General features: G+C 36.6%; 1 protein-coding gene across 10 annotated transcripts in view; it reads right to left on the reverse strand.

Moving 5' to 3' along the window:
* OSBPL9 (oxysterol binding protein like 9) overlaps positions 1-24713 on the reverse strand; it is a 172048-nt gene that overhangs the window by 108054 nt on the left and 39281 nt on the right. For 9 of the 10 annotated variants that reach the window (XM_007459629.1, XM_007459626.1, XM_007459622.1 and 6 more), the window contains one exon: positions 2108-2186. In XM_007459629.1, coding sequence (XP_007459691.1) covers positions 2108-2186 — 79 coding nt within the window. Of the gene's footprint in view, positions 1-1804; positions 2068-2107; positions 2187-24713 lie in introns of those variants that run through there. The other variant, XM_007459630.1, reaches the window with a different exon arrangement.

Raw genomic sequence — 24713 nt, forward strand, 5'->3', positions numbered from 1 at the left:
GGCTGGGCCCGTGAGCCATGGCTGCTGAGCCTGCGCGTCCGGAGCCTGTGCTCCGCAACCGGAGAGGCCGCAGAAGTGAGAGGCCCGCGTATCGCAAAAAAAAAAAAGAAAAGAAAAAAAAAAAAATCTAATCTTTAATGATAGATCAGCAGTTGTCTGGAGCCAGAGGCCGGGAGTGGAGACTGACTGAAAGAATAAAAGAATCTTTTGGGTGATAGAAATGTTCTACATCTTCATTATGGTAGCAGTTAAATGAGTAAGTAAATTTGTCAATATTCATTGAACTTTATAGAGTGTACATTTTATTGTATGTTAATTACAGCTCAATACAGTTGATTACACACACATAATAAGCCAGATAAGCCAGATAATTACACACACATAAGCCAGATAATCTCATGTTGCCTGAGACTCCCATAACTATTATAGTAGAAAAGTATCCATTTAAAAAATACATATAACACTTCATTTATCCTTGTCATTTAAAGATTCATTAAAGGAATTGGTTGTTTTATAAGCAAGCCACATAAATATGGAAGTGTTAAAGGGGAGGTCAGTTTAACATAAATAATTTAAATCAGAGAAGGTAGAGGTGCCTTTGCTCTAGGGGCCTGGGTCTCCTCTCCTTTAAACAGGCAAACAATACAGCTTCTGGAAGTCCAAAGAAGATGTCTCCTTAGTAACTGCAGAGGAGAGAATTCTATACTGCAGCCTTCACCTGCATCTAGCAGCTATTACTTGAAACACATTAAAGTATTCAACTTCATTCAAGTAAAGAGTTCCAGAGTGTGGGCATTATCTGCTTTCATTTATAAGCAGCAGTATATATTTAACCTAAAAATAAAGGCCATGGGCTTTCATAATAAGATTTTAAATGTTTTATGAAATTAAATGTAGTGGAAAATTTCAGGAGGACATCATTAGTTTACAGCAGTCTGAGTAAAGAATATGACCAAACATAATAAATACTTTAAGAATGCTTTTTCCTAAAAGCATTAGAGATATCACGAGTGAGTACAATGGTTTATCTTTATTATATATAAGCTGGATCTTTCATTTCTATGTGCCAATTTCTTAAACAAGACAATGAAATAAAATAACTTCAATATACTATCCTAGTATAGAAGAACAATAGCTGTCGGAACATCTTGTATAACATATCTGGTCACTGTTAGACTTCATAACCAAAACATTTGTAAGCTATAAATTTACTATTTCTTTATCTTGGTGTGCCTAGCATCTATCACAGTGCATTGTCACTTGTAGTTCAAAGAAAGTGCAAATATTCTCAATTTTTAAGTTTCTTGGACTGCTTTAAATATAAAATAGAGGTTACTCTGGATAGGCAAGATGGCAAAAACATTAGTAACAAAGCTAACAGGCATTCCTAATAGATGAGAGGTACATTAGGACAGGATCATTAAAATTGACTTTTATTTGCTGGTTTAGAGTTTTCAAAGCAAGATGAAATGAGAATGAACATCTAGTACCTTACCCTTTCTACCGGTGAACCATAGCATGCAATGCCGAAACATAGCAGTGGCAGATGGCATTTGGTGTTATGAACTATAAAAAGGATAACAGCAGAGAAATGATGGCTGGCAGACAAGACGCAGAAATGCAGATGAAATGAATGCAAACTTGTAGTTCTTGAAGCAAAGCAAAACCTTTAAGCCAAAGGCTGCTACTAGCTTCAATTTATATTTTGAGTTTTACACGGGCAAACACTGCAGCCTTCACAATCAGTCTTTGGACTTTTCATGCAGAAGCAGAGCCACACTCCTCGATAAAGAAGACCAGCAACCTTCTGCAAACACAAGCCAGCAGCAGCAGCCCATCGCTCTCTCCCTTCACTGACTTTCATCGTTTCAATTTTTAATTTTCAATTGCAGCCAGATCCACAGTCATTTCAAATAGATCTGTATCCACTGCAGATACGATTAAATCCCTGCCTAACCTGCAGTACCACTTCATCCAGAACGTTCCTGTGCACCCGTTCATGCAGGATCAGTTGCAAAACCATTCAAGTCACCCAGCAAACAACCCAAAAGAGAAGGAAAGAAGCAGCAGGGACTATGAAGAGAAAGAATCTTTTCTTGCAGCTCACCCTGGAAATGGAAGGTTTTCTGATCAACAGTTATTGTGAAGGTGCTGTCGTCCTCATCGTCTATACCAATCACAGCTCCCTGTGAAACAAAGAGCAAAATCCCAATAAGGCAAACAATGACATCAGCAATATTCACTACTGCTACAGCCCTGTAACATTCAATGCACCGACGACACTGGAAGCAGGCTAGACACAGAAAAGGGGAATCTGAGACTCTAGCTTTGCTTAAGGAGGAAGAACTAAACGAGCAGATGGCAGGGCACTGTAGTACTCTGCAAGGGTACTTTCTACCCTTGCTTAAGGGGCATGGATATGGTGGAGGGGGAGGGGATAAACATAGAAGCTGAGTCTAGAATCTGTTTAAGAGCCACAGCCACTGATCCTTTCGGAGCTTTAGATTGCTCTCTAAAATGGGAGTCACCGGGTTGTTCTGAGGCTCCAAGAACACAAGTGCTCTTCATCAGGCTGCTTCTGTGTTATATTTGTTAGTTCAGAAATGCCAGGCGACAGTTGCTTCAAAACACTGTCCCAGTGGCTTCTTCAAGGTATGCTCTCAAAACCACCTGTCCATGGCTCTGCTACTGCACTTCCACATTATACTGTGATTATCTATGTCTGCCTTCTCCCACTGAACTGCTACAAGATCTTGGAAGTCAAGGACTACTTTATTCATTTTGATACATGGCACTCAAGTACACACTCAGTATATGTTTTCTAAATAAAAGCATGAACAACTCTCCAAAAGGCCTTCATTTATAAGTTGTTTGTTTCAGGAAGGTGTATAGAGTGGGTTTTAAACTTTTTCTTTTTGGTATTCAACTATATGCAGCATATTAAGACAACAGGAATTAGGAAAGCAACATGAAGCTATGCAAAATAGGGAGTATACTGGTCAGTGTCCTTAAGAAATAAGTGTCTTAAGTATTCCAGAGAGAATAGCTAGAGAACATGGCACAGGTATAATGCTCCAGGTTGGTGACAGAACTAGCAGTATGCAATAGACAAAACTAGGACCTTGTAAATGGGGATTGAAAGGACTTAAGGGGCCAAGATACCTAATCCCATGAAAAAAAAGGCTACTCCTAACCCAGGAGGATTAGGTAATAGAGCCAAACATTTACAGGTTACCACCACACCTTCCAAAAGTTCGTTTTATGTCACTTTGTCTATTCTAATGCGGGTCTTTCACAAAAGCAGTCTCCAACTTACAATGGTTTGACTTATGATTTTTCAACTTTACGATAGTGTGAAAGCAATACACATTCAGCAGAAACCGTACTCTGAATTTTGAATTTTGATCTTTTCCTGGGCTAGTAATATGTGGTGATACTCTCTCATGATGCTGGGCAGCAGCTCCCCATCAGCCACGTGATCACAAGGGGGAACAAGATACACCGACAACCATTCTGTACCTAATCAACCATTCTGTTTTTCAGTACAGTATTCGATAAATTACATGAGCTATTCAACACTTTATTATAAAACAGGCTTTTAACGAGATGATTTTGCCCAGCTGTACGCTCACATAAGCATTCTGAGCACGTTTAAGATATGTGAGCCTAAGCTATGGTGTTCAGTAGGCTAGGTGTATTAAATGCATTTTTGACTTAAGATATTTTCAACTTACAATAGGTTTATTGGTATGTAACCCCATTGTACGTCTGTACCTGTTTTCACTTACCAAAAGAAATCTGGAAAATTTCCAGAAAACAGGTGAAAAGCAAAAATCACATTCAGCATTTGTTTTGCCCTGAGCCGTTACAGAGGCAGTGTTCACGCCAAATAGCAAGAGTAGAACCGCCGAACTCCCTCCCCAGGAACTACACTCAGCATCTCAGCATCAAGCTGCCACAGCTTTGAACTGTGTCTGTGAGCATCTGGGCTTTACCTCTACTTATTCTGTGTATCTGTTAGGAAGCTGCAACCTAAGGTAATTGCTTTTTCACTTTACCCATTTCGCCCTACAAAATGTTTCATAAGAACACTCTTCTTTCAGATAGGAGGGGAAACGTATTTATTTCTTCTCAGAGGCTGTCTGGATGAACCACTACTCTATCCAAATCCCATCAACTTGAATTACCTTAGTTATTCCTCTGTATCATATTGGGTAGGGATTTTTATCCCCATTTTCACATATGGAAAGTGTAGCCAGAGTATAATGACTTACCCAAGGTCATACAGAGTTAATGGCAGAACCAGACCATTGGTATGGTACCTACTTATTCCATGACAGCAAATAAAGACACACCTTAGTGCTTAGTGGGTAAGCACGTGTGGGAGCAACTCATTCTGGTTAACTTTATTTCATGGTTAATGGAGCTAACCTTCTCACTTATGATGTATCAATTATTTGTTGAGTCATAACTAAATACAGCATATGTGACAGATACAGCCTTGGAATATATAACAATAATGCCTCCAGTAGAGGAGCTAAAACATGTAAAGAGGTGAGTATCCATAATATAAGGCAAAAAGTGATCTCTACATGGATGAACTTTGAAAACATGCTAAATAAAAGAAGCTAGTCAAAAAGGACCACATGCTGTATGATTCCATTTACATGAAATGCCCAAAACAGGCAAATTTATACAGACCAAGAGTAGGTTAGTGGTTGCCTAGGGCTGAGGGGCTGGAGAAGGAGGTGGGGTAGAATGAGGAATGACTGCTAATGGGTATGAGTTTCTTTACAGGGTGATGAAAAAATTCTAAAATCGATTGTAGTGATGGTTGCACAACTCTGTGAATACACTAAAAACATTGAATTGCATACTTTAAATGGGTGAATTGTATGGTATGTGAATTATATCTCAACAAAACTGTTATATAATTCACCACAATTCCAAACTCGGGTTCTTTCTTTTTGGTCCCTTAACGTGAATTCACCAGTTTAGACCTAGTCAGCTCAGATAGAAACCTCTCGGTTCTAATACTTGTTCTCCTTTATTCCATCACCACAAGTGGTGCTCATTCCACTTCTGAACTATAACCTCAAATTTGCCAACTCTTCTCCACCCTATGCATTGCTACTGCCCTATTTCAGGGTTTCATCACTTCTTGCTTGATGAAGCAATCTGTCTCTTTAAGTCTGGCTACCTTTAGTCCACAGTCCTTGCTATTGCCAGAGTAATATTTATAAAGCACAGACTCTTACAGGAGACCCAGATACTTAAAACTTACCTTGGTTCTCCATGAACTATGAGATAAAGTCAACATTTCTTCATAATGCCATTCAAGATTGTTCAAAATCTGGCCCAACCAACCTTTCCACTGTCATCACCTAGCCACTTCCTCCTCACCTCACAGAGATCCTATATGTACCCAGCCTCAACATTTCTTCCATACACTGAAAGAAAACACCAAGAAATTTCACTTTTTCACATCCGTCCTCAAGTTCAATCCCCCACCACTTGTTAAACAAAAGCAAACCCCCACATCTCCCCCTAGCTACCACCTCCTTTCTTATTGCTTTCACAGAGGAACTTACTGAAAATTGCCCACACCTTAACCTTTCATCTACTCCCAGCAATTGCTTCCTTCCCCACCTCTGCACCAAGCTTCACTCTCACAGGTCTTCAATGACCACTTTACTACTCTAGAGTTTTGTCATACAACACCACTCTGAAGCTTTGCTGCTGCCCCTGACCACTTCCTTCTTAAAATTCTATCCTTCAATGACTCTTTATTACCTAAGCTGTACTTCAGAAACATTTCTACCTAAGTATCTTTGACAACCTATATGGAAAAGTATTCTTTCCTGGTCCATTATATTTTTCCCCTCCTCTATCCAAAAGCTTCTTTGAAGACTTTGGAACCTATCTAACAACCTCACACTCCAATCCAGTCTTGCCATTACCCTAAGCATTCTTCAATGTACAGAGGCACAATTCATCTGACACTCTGGCCTCTCAGTTTCTTGATTTATTTAACTCAAATAAACTTCATTGCCATTCTCCTTCATTCACTCATTCTCATGGCAATTCCCTAGATCTGGATATCATCTCATATCCAACATGACAGCCATTAGTCACATGTGGGTATTTAAATTTTTATTATAATTAAATAAAATTTTAAATAAGTTCCTCAGTCATATTTCAAATACTTAATAGTCACATGTGGATAGACACTATGGAACTACACAGTGCAGACACAGAACATTTTAATGACTGCAGTAAATTCTACTAGACACCATTGCCCTAGACCTTGTCATCACAGAGAACTAAACCATAGTAAAAAGTTAACACTGCCAGTTATTGAACTGGCAGTAATGAGCCAGCTACTGTGATAAGCATTTTATATACATCATTTGAAAACAACTTTATATGGAAAGGTAACATACACAAATCATAACTGTACAAGCTCAATGAAGAAACGCTCTCCTTGTACCCTGCCCTAATCATTAGCCTTGTCCTCCATCCCAAAGGTAAATAGTATCTCTACTTCTAACATTAAAATTAGTTTTGTCTGTCTCTGAACTTCATACAAATGGACTCATACAACATATTTTCTTCTGTGTCTGACTTCCTTCATTCAACATAATGTTTGTGAAATTCATCAAAGATGTTGCATATAGCAATGGTTTGTTCATTTTTATTGCTATATGTAGTATTCCTTTGTATGAATATCCACAATTTATCAGTTTCACTGCAGATGGACATTTATGTTGTTTCCAGTTTTAGGTTATTAGAATCATGCTGCTATGACATTCTTATTCATCTTTTGTTATATATATGCTTATATTTCTCTTAGACACAGTCTAGGAGTGAATTTGTTAGGTCATATGGTATGCACATGCTAATTTTTTTTTTTGCGGTACGTGGGCCTCTCACTGTTGTGGCCTCTCCTGTTGCGGAGCACAGGCTCTGGACGCACAGGCTCAGCGGCCATGGCTCACGTGCCCAGCCACTTCACGGCATGTGGGATCTTCCCGGACCAGGGCACGAACCCGTGTCCCCTGCATCGGCAGGCAGACTCTCAACCACTGCGCCACCAGGGAAGCCCCACATGCTAATTTTAATAGACACTGTCAAACAGTTCTCAAAAGTAGTTGTGCCAATTATACTCCAAACAAAGGTGTATGAAAGTTTCAACTGTTCCACACCTTCACTAACACTTTTTTACTTTAGTCATTCTGGCAGGTCAGTGCTAGTAACTTATAGTGGTCCCAATTATATTTCCCGGATAACTAATGAAGTTCAGTATCTTTTCATATTTGTGACCATGTGACTATCCTCTTGTTTTTTTCTTAAAGAGAAAGAGTTCAAGTTTCTTGCCTATTGAATAGACTGGACTACTATTTTCTAATTATCTGTAGGAGTTTTTTATATATCCTAGACATGAACTCTTCACTGGTTATGAATTAGGGACAAATCTTCTCCCACCCTGTTGCCAGCCTTTGTACTCTCATAATGATGTCTGTTCATGAAGAGTTAACCTTAATGTAGTAAAATGTATTGGTTTTACACCTTATCATTGTGTTTTCTGTATCTTCTTTAAGAATTCTTTCCCAATCCCAAGACCATGAAAATATTCTCCTATGTTATCTTCTAGAAACCTTTACATTTGGGTATCAGGTGTAGTAAGTCCTCCAACATTTTTCTCTTGGCCTTTCTAAATTATAAATCAACATCAACACCATGGTCATAGCCAGTTCACCCTAGAATGGCAGGTGAGAAAAAGTTGCCATCTCTACTGGGGTCTCTTTGTTGACTGAGAAGACAGGGGTCAAAAGTGTGTATTCCTGGAGCAGAAGCAGAAGAACTACAATCCTGCAGCCTGTGAAACAAAAACCACATTCACAGAAACATAGACAAGATGAAAAGGCAGAGGGTTATGTACCAGATGAAGGAACAAGATGAAACCCCAGAAAAACAACTAAATGAAATGGAAATAGGCAATCTTCCAGGAAAATAATTGAGCATAATGATAGTGAAGATGATCGAGAATCTCCGAAAAAGCATGGAGGCAAAGATCGAGAAGATGCAAGAAATGTTTAACAAAGACCTAGAAGAATTAAACAACAAACAAACAGAGATAAACAATACAAAACTGAAATGAAAAATACACTAGAAGGAATCAACAGCAGAATAACTGAAGCAGAAGAATGGAAAGTGACCTGGAAGACAGAATGGTGGAATTCACTGCTACGGAACAGAATAAAGAAAAAAGAACGAAAAGAAATGAAGACAGCCTGAGAGACCTCTGGGACAACATTAAATGCACCAACATTCGCATTATAGGGGTCCCAGAAGGAGAAGAGAGAGAGAAAGGACCCGAGAAAATATTTGAAGACATTATAGTCGAAAACTTCCCTAACATGGGTAAGGAAAAAGCCACGCAAGTCCAGGAAGCACAGCGAGTCCCACACAGGATAAAGCCAAGGAGAAACATGCCGAGACACATAGTAATCAAATTGGCAAAAATTAAAGACAAAGAAAAATTATTGGAAGCAGAAAGCGAAAAATGACAACATACAAGGGAACTCCCATAAGGTTAACAGCTGATTTCTCAGAAGAAACTCTACAAGCCAGAAGGGAGTGGCATGATATACTTAAAGTGAGGAAATGGAAGAACCTACAACCAAGAATACTCTAACCAGCAAGGATCTCACTCAGATTCGATGGAGAAATCAAAAGCTTTACAGACAAGCAAAAGCTAAGAGAATTCAGCACCACCAAACCAGCTCTACAACAAATGCTAAAGGAACTTCTCTAAGTGGGAAACACAAGAGAAGAAAAGGACCTACAAAAACAAACCCAAAACAATTAAGAAAATGGTCATAGGAACATACATATCGATAATTACCTTAAACGTGAATGGATTAAATGCTCCAACCGAAAGACACAGGCTTGCTGAATGGATACAAAAACCAGACCCATATATATGTTGTCTACAAGAGACCCACTTCAGACCTAGGGACACATACAGACTGAAAATGAGGGGATGGAAAAAGATATTCCATGCAAATGGAAATCAAAAGAAAACTGGAGTGGCAATACTCATATCAGATAAAATAGACTTTAAAATAAAGAATGTTACAAGAGACAAGGAAGGACACTATGTAATGCTCAACAGATCAATCCAGGAAGAAGATATAACAATTGTAAATGTTTATGCACCCAACATAGGAGCACCTCAATACATAAGGCAACTGCTAACAGCTCTAAAAGAGGAAATCAACAGTAACACAATAATACTGGGGGATTTTAACACTTCACTTATACCAATGGACATAGCATCCAAACAGAAAATTAATAAGTAAACTTTATTAGTAAGCAAGCTTTAAGTGACACAATAGATGATAGATTTAATTGATAATTATAGGACATTCCATCCAGAAACAGCAAATTACACTTTCTTCTAAAGTGCACAAGGAGCATTCTCCAGGATAGATCACATCCTGGGTCACAAATTAAGCCTCAGAAAATTTAAGAAAATTGAAATCATATCAAGCATCTTTTCTGACCATGACGCTATGAGATTAGAAATTAACTACAGGGAATAAAACGTAAAAAACAGAAACACATGGAGGCTAAACAATACGTTACTAAATAACCAAGAGATCACTGAAGAAATCAAAGAGGAAATCAGAAAATACCTAGAGACAAATGACAATGAAAACACGATGATCCAAAATCTATGGGATGCAGCAAAAGCAGTTCTCAGAGGGAAGTTTATAGCTATACAAGCCTACTGCAAGAAACAAGAAAAAATCTCAAATAAACAATCTAACCTTACACGTAAAGGAACTAGAGAAAGAAGAACAAACAAAACCCAAAGTTAGCGGAAGGAACGAAATCAGAGATAAGAGCAGAAATAAATGAAATAGAAACAAAGAAAACAAAAGCAAAGGTCAATAAAACTAAAAGGTGGTTCTTTGAGAAGATAAACAAAATTGATAAACCATTAGCCAGACTCATCAAGAAAGAGAGGGAGAGGACTCAATAAAATTAGAAATGAAAAAGAAGTTACAACAGACACCACAGAAATACAAAGCATCCTAAGAGACTACTACAAGCAACTTTATGCCAATAAAATGGACAACCTGGAAGAAATGGACAAATTCTTAGAAAGATATAACCTTCCAAGATTGAACCAGGAAGAAACAGAAAATATGAACAGACCAATTACAAGTAATGAAATTGAAACTGTGATTAAAAATCTTCCAACAAACAAAAGTCCAGGACCAGATGGCTTCACAGGTGAATAATATCAAACATTTAGAGAAGAGCTAACACCCATCCTTCTCAAACTCTTCCAAAAAATTGCAGAGGAAGGAACACTCCCAAACTCATTCTATGAGGCCACCATCATCCTGATACACAAATCAGACAAAGATACTACAAAAAAAGAAAATTACAGACCAATATCACTGATGAATATAGATGCAAAAATCCTAAACAAAATACTAGCAAACAGAATCCAACAACACATTAAATGGATCATACACCATGATCAAGTGGGATTTAACCCAGAGATGCAAGGATTCTTCAATATACACAAATCAATCAATGTGATACCCCATATTAACAAACAGAAGAATAAAAACCATAAGATCATCTCAATAGATGCAGAAAAAGCTTTTCACAAAATTCAACACCCATTTATGATAAAAACTCTCCAGAAAGTGGGCATAGAGGGAAGCTACCTCAACATAATAAAGGCCATATACGACAAACCCACAGCAAACATCATTCTCAATGGTGAAAAACTGAAAGCATTTCCTCTAAGATCAGGAACGAGACAAGGATGTCCACTCTCACCACTCTTATTCCTCATAGTTTTGGAAGTACTAGCCACAGCAATCAGAGAAGAAAAAGAAATACAAGGAATACAAATTGGAAAAGAAGAAGTAAAACTGTCACTGTTTGCAGAGGACATGATACTATACATAGAGAATCCTAAAGATGCCACCAGAAAACTATTAGAGCTAATCAATGAATTTGGTAAAGTGGCAGGATACAAAATTAATGCACAGAAATCTCTTGTATTCCTATACACTAATGTGAAAAAGTCTGAAAGAGGAATTAAGGAAACACTCCCATTTACCACTGCAACAAAAAGAATAAAATACCTAGGAATAAACCTACCTAGGGAGGCAAAAGACCTGTATGCAGAAAACTATAAGACACTGATGAAAGAAATTAAAGATGATACCAACAGATGGAGAGATATACCATGTTCCTGGATTGGAAGAATCAATATGGTGAAAATGACTATACTACCCAAAGCAATCTACAGATTCAATGCAATCCCTTTCAAATTACCAATGGCATTTTTTACAGAACTAGAACCAAAAAATCGTAAAATGTGTAAGGAGACACAAAAGACCCCGAATAGCCAAAGCAGTCTTGAAGGAAAAAAGTGGAGCTGGAGGAATCAGACTCCTTGACTTCAGACTATACTACAAAGCTACAGTAATCAAGACAATATGGTACTGGCACAAAAACAGAAACATATATCAATGGAACAGGATAGAAAGTCCAGAGATAAACCCATGCACCTATGGTCCCTTATCTTTGATAAAGGTGGCAGGAATATACAGTGGAGAAAGGACAGCCTCTTCAATAAGTGGTGCTGGGAAAATTGGATAGGTACATGTAAAAGTATGAGATTAGATCACTCCCTAACACCATACACAAAAATAAGCTCAAAATGGATTAAAGACCTAAATGTAAGGCCAGAAACTATCAAACTCTTAGAGGAAAACATAGGCAGAACACTCTATGACATAAATCACAGCAAGATCCTTCTTGACCCATCTCCTAGAGTAATGGAGATAAAAACAAAAATAAACAAATGGGACCTAATGAAACTTCAAAGCTTTTGCACAGCAAAGGAAACCATAAACAAGACCAAAAGACAGCCCTCAGAATGGGAGAAAATATTTGCAAATGAATCAACTGACAAAGGATTAATCTCTAAAATTTACAGGCAGCTCATGCAGCTCAATAACAAAAAAATAAACAACCCAATCCAAAAATGGGCAGAAGACCTAAATAGACATTTCTCCAAAGAAGATATACAGACTGCCAACAAACACATGAAAGAATGCTCAACATCATTAATCATTAGAGAAATGCAAATCAAAACTACAATGAGATATCATCTCACACCAGTCAGAATGGCCATCATCAAAAAATCTAGAAACAATAAATGCTGGAGAGGGTGTGGAGAAAAGGGAACACTCTTGCACTGCTGGTGGGAATGTGAATTGGTTCAGCCACTATGGAGAACAGTATGGAGGTTCCTTAAAAAACTACAAATAGAACTACCATATGACCCAGCAATCCCACTACTAGGTATATACCCTGAGGAAACCAGAATTCAGAAAGAGTCATGTACCAAAATGTTCATTGCAGCTCTATTTACAATAGCCCGGAGATGGAAACAACCTAAGTGCCCGTCGTCGGATGAATGGATAAAGAAGATGTGGCACATATATACAATGGAATATTACTCAGCCATAAAAAGAAACGAAATTGAGCTATTTGTAATGAGGTGGATAGATCTAGAGTCTGTCATACAGAGTGAAGTAAGTCAGAAAGAGAAGGACAAATACCGTATGCTAACACATATATATGGAATTTAAGAAAAAAAAATGTTATGAAGAACCTAGGGGTAAAACAGGAATAAAGACAGAGACCTACTGGAGAACAGACTTGAGGATATGGGGAGGGGGAAGGGTGAGGTGTCATTTTGCAGAGCAGAAATTAAGACACAGAGTAGATAATAACGTATGGACACCAAGGGGGGATAGAGGCAAGGGGTGTGGGTGTGGGTGTGATGAATTGGGAGATTGGGATTGACATGTATACACTGATGTGTATAAAATGGATGACTAATAAGAAAAATAAATAAATTTTTTAAAAAGTGGGTATGCTTGGCCCTTTGTAAATTTTAAAGTCAGCAGTGGAACAAGTTACATACACACACACACACACACACACACACACACACTTATTAGGATACTGACTGGACTGACTGGGAACAAACTGGGATTGCCACTTATTTAGGTCTTTTTTAACTTCAGTGTTTATAGTTTTCTGAGTAAAGGTCTTGTCCCCCCTATTCTTAATATTTATTTCTAAGTAATTTATGTTTGATGCTATGGTAAATGTTCTCTATTCTTTAAAAATCATTTTCTAATTAGTAGTTGCTGATATATTGAAATACAATTTATTTTTGTATAGTGACCTTGTATCCAGTACCTTTGCTAAATTCATTTATCAATTCTAATAGTATCTGCAGATTCTTTTGGATTTCCTGTATGCTTAATTAAAGCTGCTATGAATAATAACAGTTTGATTTCTTCTACTCCAATCCTTATACCTTATATTTATTTTTCTTGCTTTATTCATTTGGCTAGGACTGCCTGGTGTAAGACTGAACCTAGAGTGGCTGGCAATGTTGAATACAGGGGTAGTAGGGGGCATCCTTGTCTTGCTACTGGTCTCTCTTCCATTGTCCGCTGTAGCTATTTAAAATCTTCTCTACCTTCCTTGAACCCTCAACAACATAAGCAGTCATCAGGTAGGAACTCTAAACCTGCTATGCCCTCCCACCTAAAGACTCGCCTGCATCTATACCCACTCTTGCTTCCTTTCCACTTGTCATAATGGAAAAGGTGCCTATTACCTTTCCTCAGATCTCTTACTGTACCAATTTTCAACTCCTCTCCCTCTCTATTGGCTCTTTCCCAACTTCATTTACATATGCCAAGACTTTACACTCTCTAACAACAACAAAAACAACACCAACAATCCTTCTCAATTATACAACCTCAGCTAGCAAATGGCCCACCTCTCTCAGTCCCTTCCAGTCAAGGTTATTATTCAGACTTGTCCAAGTCTCCTGCCTAAAATTTATTTTAACCTCCCACTCCTCATAGGCTATGTAATCATATCAGTGGCTGTTCTTTACCTTCAAATAATGTGACTGTATAACCTGGTTTACCTGCAACAGTTCCAGATTATTCCTGTTATCCTAGCATAATAACGAATAGAACCCCCTTTATTCTCAGGAGTGTCCTGCTATAGGGGATATGGTCACTCTATCATGGCCTAGCCCAAAGGCCCTCAGTGATTTGCTCCATGCCTACCTCTCATCTCTCATGAAATTCTATAGTTGGGCAGCTTGAGGTTTACCAATTGCCCAAGCTCTCTTCCACCAAAAATCCTTCCTCTCCCCTTATCTGGGTTTATACTATTTATCTTTTACATTTGGTAAAGCAAACTGCCTTTGCTAATCCATATATGGAATAATACTCTATCATCAACCAAAGTTCTTTGTTATGCTAACCCATCAATATACCAAAGTTTTTACTTTGTCCCTGCTTTTATGACCCATTGTGCCAACATAATAAGCATATATATCACTCAATGACTTTCCATGATTTTTCTTCTGAAGGTTTCAGATGATCAACATTTCAGGTTCTGCCAGTACTTGGGCTCACCAAGGCGCCTGCTGCTCCAGGTCACACTATCCAGGTTCCAGAAAGTAATAGAAGATGGAGTCATGAAATCAGTTGAGTTTCCTGACTTTACCTCTTTTCCTTTCTTCTATACACACAAACATACTTCAGACATGAGTCATAGTTCTGGTACCAAAGACAGAAAGATAGTTTTGCTCTCATGCCTTGGGAAAAAACAGAACGCTGGCTATTTTAGGGCCAATCTCCCTTTGTAAGAAGAAAAAAGTAAACTGGTAAACTGGCTCCAGAGATAATAAAAAAGGAATGATGACTCCTCTGGGACACAGATTGCTCACACAGCTCCTAAAAGGAACGTTGACAGTGCTAAGAATACACAGCACAGCTACTCCCACTGCAACTCTACAACCACATACTTTCCCTCACTGCTGAAATATTAGAAGTCTTACATTCATATAACATTCTTACATTATTACATTATATGACCTTATGGTATATGATCTTACTTTCATATAACACATTTAGGCAGAACAGGTATTACTTTTCTTTAGAAATTAGAAAACCAAGACTCAGAGAAGTAAAAAAAATTGCCCAAGGACCTACAACTAAAAGACAGGAGAATTCAGGTCTTGCAACTCCTGATCCAAAGACCATTCTTAACAGGGCATAGGTATAATAAGCAATATTCACTAATTACTTCAACATACTTATTAAATACCTATTCTGGGCCAGGAGCAATAACAGCCAGGGGATATATATAGGAATAAGATATATCTCTGCCCTGCAAGAGCACATGGTTTAGAGGGGAGAGAGAAGAGTCAACAATATAGAGGGAAACAGGAAAGCTTAAGGTCCAGCCTGCTCACCAAAGACACTGCTGCATGCCCCCACTTCAGCATCATTCATTGTTTCAATGAGTATTGAATTTTCTGGTGACTAAGAGAGTGGTGAACAATTTGCTTTCCTTTTTTCACTCAATATTATTTTGAGGTTTGTTCATGTTGAGTAAATAAATATATATACATATATATGTACTTTTCATGTCAAGAATATATGTGTGTGTATACATATGTATATACATACATATACACACATATACTATCTATGTCAAGAATATGTATGTACATTTTATCTACTATATAGTATTTATTATATAAGTATACCACAATGTCTCAATTCCACTGTGTAGAACATTTAGGTTATTTTTTATTTTTCCTATTCCAATAATGCAGCAATAATCATCACTGTATATGTCTCCTGGCAACACTTCTGCAAGAAAATGTCAAGCAAACCCTCTGAAATGGAAGAGAGTTCCATTTTTATGTAGAATCAGTTGTACCTTCAACCTTACTGAAGACTACAAAACTGCTCTCCTGAGCAGTTGTACCAATTAATATTCCCATCAGCACTGTATGAGAGTTCCTATATCCCCAATCACTGGCCAACACTAGATAAAATCAGACTTTAAAAATCCTTGGCAAACTGATGAAAATACTATTTTACTAAACTTTTAATTTAGAGTCTCTGATAATTACTGAGAATAAGAATCTAGTTATATTTATTGCCATTCTTATTTCCTCTTACATGAATTGAGTGTATCCTTTGTACATTTTCTTTTTGGGCATTCTTTTTTCTTTTCTACTGATTTGTATGTGTTCTTTGGATTTTCTTTTTGCCTATTTGATTTGTAGGAATTCTTTATATACTCTGGATATTAATCCTTTGTCAACTATATGCATTGTAAATATTTTCTCTCCTGCCCAATGGTTGTCTTTCTCTTTGATTATGGTGTCTTTTGTTGTTGCTGTTGAAAGGTTTTAAAATTTGAAAGTTGTTAAATCTGCCAATCTTTCCTATCATAGTTTGTGTTTTAAGACATCCTCCTCTATCCTGATACTATAAGGACATTCTTCTATAAACTCTTTTAAGTATAAATTTTCATTTTATACCTTTAATACCTCTGGAATTTATTTTTGTGTATAGCATGAGGTAGGGAATAATTTTATTTTTTTCCATATGGGCAGCCAATTGATCCAGCTTCATTTACTGAGTGATAGTGTCTGGTTTGTAATGCTGTCATATACTAATTTCTCATTGATGTGGGGTTCTGTTTCTGAGCTTTCTCTTCTATGCCACTGATCTATTTCCTTCCCCTTATACTAATAATATCATACTTATTTTAATTTACAATAGTTTCATTTAAAAAGTCTTAACATATGGAATGGCAAGTCCCCTGACTCCTTATTCTTGAAAATTTTCTTGCCCCTTTACCATTTTAAATGACTTTTAGAATCATCTTTTCAACTTCTTTGTTAAGCCTAACTGAGATTTTTGACTGGGATTACATGTGTTTATAGATTAATTTAGGAGAAATAAACATACACATGATATTGAGTCTAATAAGCAAGAAGATGAGATAGCTTTATCTATTTTCAGATTTTCCTGTAGTGTTTCAATGATGTTTACATTTTTTATCCATCAAAGGAATGTATTTATCTTATAAAATATATTCCTAGGTGACTTAGAGCTCTTGTTACCATTTAAATAGAATTCTTTTTTAATTTTTAAAAATTTTTATTTATTTGGCCACACCACACAGCTTTGCTGAAGGTGAGACATTTAAATAGTATTTATTTAGATTCTTGTGGATTTTTTTAATGTAGACAATCATATCATTTGCAAACATCAATAATGTTTATTCTTCACTTCCAACCCTTTTTCTTCAAATTCTTTTGTTTCTTATTCTTGTGTTTGCCAGGGCCCCTAGCACAGTTACAGAAACATTTTCTGCAAGTACTAATTTTGATTCTTCCTTCCAAACCTTATATCTTTTGTATCTTCTAGCATTCCCTAGGACCTCCAGAGTACAATATTTAGAGAAATAGCAATCCCTATCAAAATCCTCATGGCATTTTTAATAGAACTAGAACAAATAACCCTAAAATTCACATGAACCACAAAAGAGCCTGAATTGCCAAAGCAATCTTGAGAAAAAAGAAAAAAGCTGGAGGTATAAACCGTCCACACTTCAGACCATATTATATAGCTACAGTAATCAAAACAGCATGGTACTGGCACAAAAACAGACTCATTGATCAATGGAACAGAATAGAGAGACCAGAAATAAACCCACACACCTATGGTCAATTAATCTATGACAAAGGATGCAAGAACATACAATGGAGAAAAGACAATCTCTTCAACAAGTGGTGCTGGGAAAACTGGACAACCAAGCAGTCACATGTAAAACAATGAGACTATAACATTCCCTCACAGCATATACAAAAAAAAACTCAAAATGGTTTAAAGACCTCACTGCAAGATCACAAACTATACAACTCCTAGAAGAGAACATAGGCTGAACATTCTTTGACATAAATCGTAGTAATATTTTCTCGGACCGGTCTCCCAAGGCAAAAATAAATAAATAAAAGCAAAACAAATGAGACCTAATTAAACTTAAAAGCTTTTGCACAGCAAAGGAAACCACCAACAAAACAAAAAGACAACCTATGGAATGGGAGGAAATATTTGCAAATCATGTGACCAACAAGGGGTTAATATCCAAAATATACAAACAGCTCAAACAACTCAGTAACAAAAAAACAAACAACTCAATCAAAGACGACTTGAACAGACTTTTTTCCAAAGAAGACATACAGATGGCTAACAGGCACATGAAAAGATGCTTAACATTGCTAATTATTAGAGAAATGCAAATCTAAACCACAATGAGATATCACCTCACTACTCACATAAAAAAAGTCTACAAATAACAAAAGTTGGAGAGGATGTAGAGAAAAAGGAACCACTGTACATTGTTAGTGGGAATGTAAATTGGTGCAGCCACTATGGAAAACAGTATGGAGGTTCCTCAGAAAACTAAAAATAGAACTACCATGCAATCCAGCAATTCCACTCCCAGGTATATATCCAGAAAAAAACAAATACTAATTCAAAAAGATACATGCACCCCAATGTTCACAGCAGCACTATCTACAATAGCCAAGACATGGAAGCAACTCAAGTGCCTGTCAACAGGCAACTGGATTAAGAAGATGTGGTATATGTTTATATATATACATACATATATATGTATATATACACACACACACATACATATGCAATGGAATATTACTCAGTCATAAAAAATAACGAACTACTGCCATCTGCAGCAACGTGGACGGACCCAGAGATTATGCATAGTGAAATAAGGCAAACAGAGAAAGACAAATACTGTATGATATTACTTATATGTAGAATCTAAAAAATATTACAAATAAATGTATATGTAAAACAGACAGATATAGAAAACAAACTTGTGGTTATCAAAGGGGAGAAGGGAGGAAGGACAAATTAGGAGTATGGGATTAACAGATACAAAGTACTATGTATAAAATAGATAAGCAACAAGGATATAATGTTTAGCATAGGGAATTACAGTCATTATCTTGAAATAACCTACAATGGAATATAATCTGAAAAATTACTGAATCACTATGCTGTGTACCTGAAACTAACATAATATTGTGAATCAACTATACTTCAGTTTAAAAAAAAAAGTAACAGCAAAAGCAGGCACCTCTGTCTTGCTACTGATTCTAAAGAGAATGCTTCTACTATTTCACTATTAAGAACACTGGAGCGTTTTAGCAAATACTCCTTATCAGGTTAAGAATGTTCTCTTCTATTCCTAACTTGTTTGATCTTGAATGCATGTTTCATTTTATTCACTGCTTTTTCTGCATTTATTCAGATGGTTATGTAATTTTCCTTTTTAGTCTATTACTATGGTAAATTATCTTAATTAATTATAAAATTAGCATCCTATTATTGCTAGAATAAACTCTGTTTGGTCATAATACTTTTTGCTTACACATTACTGGGTATGGTTTACTGTATTTTGCTCGAGATTTTGACAGCTACATTAATAAGGGACTCTGGCCTAAAAATTCCCTTTGTTTTCTCTTTCTACTTTCTTTATCACTACTTTTTTCTTTTTCTAATTTTTTTTTTTGCGATACACAGCCCTCTCACTGTTGTGGCCTCTCCCATTTGGAGCACAGGCTCCGGACGCGCAGGCTCAGTGGCCGTGGCTCACGGGCCCAGCCGCTCCACGGCATGTGGGATCCTCCCAAACCGGGGCACAAACCCGCGTCCCCTGCATTGGCAAGCGGACTCCCAACCACTGCGCCACCAGGGAAGCCCTTTTTCTAATTTTTTGAATATAATGCTTAGCTCATTAATTTTCAATCTCTGTTTTATAATATATTCATTTAAGATTATAAATCACAGACTGCCTTAGATGCAGTTTTAACATGTGTACCTTGATTATCATTCAGGTTTAAATATTTCATAATTTCCATTATAATTTCTACATTTACCAATGAATTATTTACAAGTATGTGTGTGAGGTGGCATGTGGCTACTGTTTTATAAAGGATTTCTAATTTATTCCATTGCTGTCAGAGAATGTTATGTATGTGACACTGGGTTTGGGGCATTCTCTTTTTCCATACAACTGAAATTTTTTTCTTAAAGTCTATTATTTATTAATTTATTTATTAACCACCAACTCTTCATTATTAGATTCCCAGGGATTTTTATTTACAAGCTGCAAAACTTGCAAGGCTATACAATTACTGGAATGAAATTTAGGTTTACTTTCTGAAATCAATCCAGGCAAGACTTGAAGTCTATTATTTCTGATGTTAATACTATTTGCTAGCTTTCTTTTGGTTAATATTTTCCTGGAATACCTTTTTCCATCACTTTAAAAATTTTTAATTTATAGTCATAAAATATTATAAACGTTCAGAAAATATAGCACTAATGACATCTATGTACCAATCACACAGATTACACAGATGTTTACATCTGGCCAAGAAAGGACATTTTCAGGGTCAAATTCACAGAAGAGATGATGTTTCCACAAAAGCTAGTGAATTAACAAAAAAGGCATAAACCAATAAAGTATTTTTTCATAATGAAATGATAAAACAATTGACAAAAGGATGCAGATCTAAGAGGATGAGGGGGAAAGACATTCTTAAGGTTATACATTAACCTAGAAATACCTAATTGTAACCATTCTAAGACATCAATGATTATAAAATGTATCCCAAAGCCAGAGATGTTAACACATGAAAAAATAATGTAGAATCATTGAAATAAAGCCCTGGAAGAAGTCAGTGCTAAAACTATTAATAATCTATAATGGTACACTGCTGAACTCTCTTGTGATGGACTAAAAGAACACAGAGGACATATCCCTCAGGGAATCAGTCAACTCTGATGACCAGCACACTTGATATATGGAGTACTCAGCGAGTGAAGTGAAGTACTCAGTGAATGAAGCACTGGATTAAAAAAAGAGTTACTTTAAGTCACAGATGGATTAATAGTTTTTGAAAATTCACAATATATTTAGTGATTACTAGGGCGATTCCTAAGGCCCCCATAAGATTCTTCACAATCTGAGATTCATCTTACCAATGGGAATTATTATTTTTTTAATATTTTTGAATTTCATTTTATTTATTTTTTTATACAGCAGGTTCTTATTAGTCATCAATTTTATACACATCAGTGTATACATGTCAATCCCAATCACCCAATTCAACACACCACCATCCCCACCTCCCCATGCCTTTCCCACCTTGGTGTCCATAGGTTTGTTCTATACATCTTTGTCTCAACTTCTGCCCTGCAAACCGGTTCATCTGTACCATTTTTCTAGGTTCCACAAACATGCGTTAATATGCGATATTTGTTTTCCTCTTTCTGACTTACTTCACTCTGTACGACAGTCTCTAGATCCATCCACATCTCAACAAATGACTCAATTTCTTTCCTTTTTATGGCTGAGTAATATTTCATTGTATATATGTACCATATCTTCTTTATCCATTCATCTGTTGATGGGCATCTAGGTTGCTTCCATGACCTGGCTATTGTAAATAGTGCTGCAATGAACATTGGGGTGCATGTGTCTTTCTGAATTACGGTTTTCTCTGGGTATATGCCCAGTAGTGGGATTGCTGGGTCATATGGTAGTTCAATTTTTAGTTTTTTAAGGAACCTCCATACTGTTCTCCATAGTGGCTGTATCAATTTACATTCCCACCAACAGTGCGAGACGGTGCCCTTTTCTCCACACCCTCTCCAGCATTTGCTGTTTGTAGATTTTCTGATGATGCCCATTCTAACTAGTGTGAGGTGATACCTCACTGTAGTTTTGATTTGCATTTCTCTAATAATTAGTGATGTTGAGCAGCTTTTCATGTGCTTCTTGGCCATCTGTATGTCTCCTTTGGAGAAATGTCTATTTAGGTCTGCCCATTTTTGGATTGGATTGTTTGTTTCTTTAATATTGAGCTGCATGAGCTGCTTATATATTTTGGAGATTAATCTTTTGTCCATTGATACATTTGCAAATATTTTCTCCCATTCTGAGGGTTGTCTTTTCGTCTTGTTTATGGTTTCCTTTGCTGTGCAAAAGCTTTTAGGTTTCATTAGGTCCCATTTGTTTATTTTTGTTTTTATTTCCATTACTCTAGGAGGCGGATCAAAAAAGATCTTGCTGTGATTTATGTCAGAGAGTGTTCTTCCTATGTTTTCCTCTAAGAGTTTTATAGTGTCCAGTCTTACATTTAGGTCTCGAATCCATTTTGAGTTTACTTTTGTGTATGGTGTTAGGGAGTGTTCTAATTTCATTCTTTTACATGTAGCTGTCCAGTTTTCCTAGCATGACTTATTGAAGAGACTGTCTTTTCTCCACTGTATATCCTTGCCTCCTTTGTCATAGATTAGTTGACCATAGGTGCATGGGTTTATCTCTGGGATTTCTATCTTGTTCCATTGATCTATGTTTCTGTTTTTGTGCCAGTACCATATTGTCTTGATTACTGTAGCTTTGTAGTATAGTCTGAAGTCAAGGAGTCTGATTCCTCCAGCTCTGTTTTTCTCCCCTCAAGACTGCTTTGGTTACTGGGGTCTTTTGTGTCTCCATAGAAATTTTAAGACTTTTTGTTCTAGTTCCATAATAAATGCCATTGGTAATTTGATAGGGATTGCATTGAATCTGTAGATTGCTTTGGGTAGTATAGTCATTTTCACAATATTGATTCTTCCAATCCAATAAGATGGTATATCTCTCCATCTGTTGGTATCATCTTTAATTTCTTTCATCAGTGTCTTATAGGTTTCTGCATACAGGTCTTTTGTCTCCCTAGGTAGGTTTATTCCTAGGTATTTTATTCTCTTTGTTGCAGTGGTAAATGGGAGTGTTTCCTTAATTTCTCTTTCAGATTTTTCCTCATTAGTGTATAGGAATGCAAGAGATTTCTGTACATTAATTTTGTATCCTGCCACTTTACCAAATTCATTGATTAGCTCTAATAGTTTTCTGGTGGCATCTTTAGGATTCTCTATGTATAGTATCATGTCCTCTGCAAACAGTGACAGTTTTACTTCTTCTTTTCCAATTTGTATTCCTTGTATTTCTTTTTCTTCTCTGATTGCTGTGGCTAGTACTTCCAAAACTATGAGGAATACTAGTGGTGAGAGTGGACATCCTTGTCTCGTTCCTGATCTTAGAGGAAATGCTTTCAGTTTTTCACCATTGAGAATGATGTTTGCTGTGGGTTTGTCGTATATGGCCTTTATTATGTTGAGGTAGCTTCCCTCTATGCCCACTTTCTGGAGAGTTTTTATCATAAATGGGTGTTGAATTTTGTGAAAAGCTTTTTCTGCATCTATTGAGATGATCTTATGGTTTTTATTCTTCTGTTTGTTAATATGGTGTAACACATTGATTGATTTGCGTATATTGAACAATCCTTGCATCTCTGGGAAAAATCTCACTTGATCAATGTGTATGATCCTTTTAATTTGTTGTTGGATTCTGTTTGCTAGTATTTTGTTTAGGATTTTTGCATCGATATTCATCAGTGATATTGATCTGTAATTTTTTGTTTTTGGTAGTACCTTTGTCTGCTTTTGGTATCAGGGTGATGTTGGCCTCATAGAATGAGTTTGGGAGTGTTCCTTCCTCTGCAATTTTTTGGAAGAGTTTGAGAAGGATGGGTGTTAGCTCTTCTCTAAATGTTTGATATTATTCACCTGTGAAGCCATCTGGTCCTGGACTTTTGTTTGTTGGAAGATTTTTAATCACAGTTTCAATTTCATTACTTGTAATTGGTCTGTTCATATTTTCTATTTCTTCCTGGTTCAGTCTTAGAAGGTTATACCTTTCTAAGAATTTGTCCATTTCTTCCAGGTTGTCCATTTTATTGGCATAGAGTTGCTTGTAGTAGTCTCTTAGGATGCTTTGTATTTCTGTGGTGTCTGTTGTAACTTCTCCTTTTTCATTTCTAATTTTATGGATTTGAGTCCTCTCCCTCTTTTTCTTGATGAGTCTGGCTAATGGTTTATCAATTTTGTTTACCTTCTCAAAGAGCCAGCTTTTAGTTTTATTGATCTGTGCTATTCTTTTCTTTGTTTCTATTTCATTTATTTCTGCTCCTATCTTTATGATTTCTTTTCTTCTGCTAACTTTGGTTTTTGTTTATTCTTCTTTCTCTAGTTCTTTTAGGCATAAGGTTAGATTGTTTATTTGAGATTTTTCTTGTTTCTTGAGGTAGGCTCGATAGCTATAAAGTTCCCCCTTAGAACTGCTTTTGCTGCATCCCATAGATTTTGGATCATCGTGTTTTCATTGTCATTTGTCTCTAGGTATTTTCTGATTTCCTCTTTGATTTCTTCAGTGATCTCTTGGTTATTTAGTAACGTATTGTGTTTGTGGTTTTTACATTTTTTTCCCTGTAATTCATTTCTAATCTCATAGCGTTTTGGTCAGAAAAGATGCTTGATATGATTTCAAATCTCTTAAATTTACTGAGGCTTGATTTGTGACCCAGGATGTGATCTATCCTGGAGAATATTCCATGTGCACTGAAAAGTGTAATCTGCTGTTTTTAGATGGAATGCCCTATAAATATCAACTAAATCTATCTGGTCTATTGTGTCATTTAAAGCTTCTGTTACCTTATTTATTTTCATTTTGGATGCTCTGTCCATTGGTGTAAGTGAGGTGTTAAAGTCCCCCACTATTATTGTGTTACTCTCAATTTCCTCTTTTGGAGCTGTTAGCAGTTGCCTTATGTATTGAGGTGCTCC

The sequence above is a fragment of the Lipotes vexillifer genome, unplaced genomic scaffold (genome assembly GCF_000442215.2).
Source record: "Lipotes vexillifer unplaced genomic scaffold, Lipotes_vexillifer_v1.1 scaffold525, whole genome shotgun sequence".
NCBI lineage: Eukaryota > Metazoa > Chordata > Mammalia > Artiodactyla > Lipotidae > Lipotes > Lipotes vexillifer.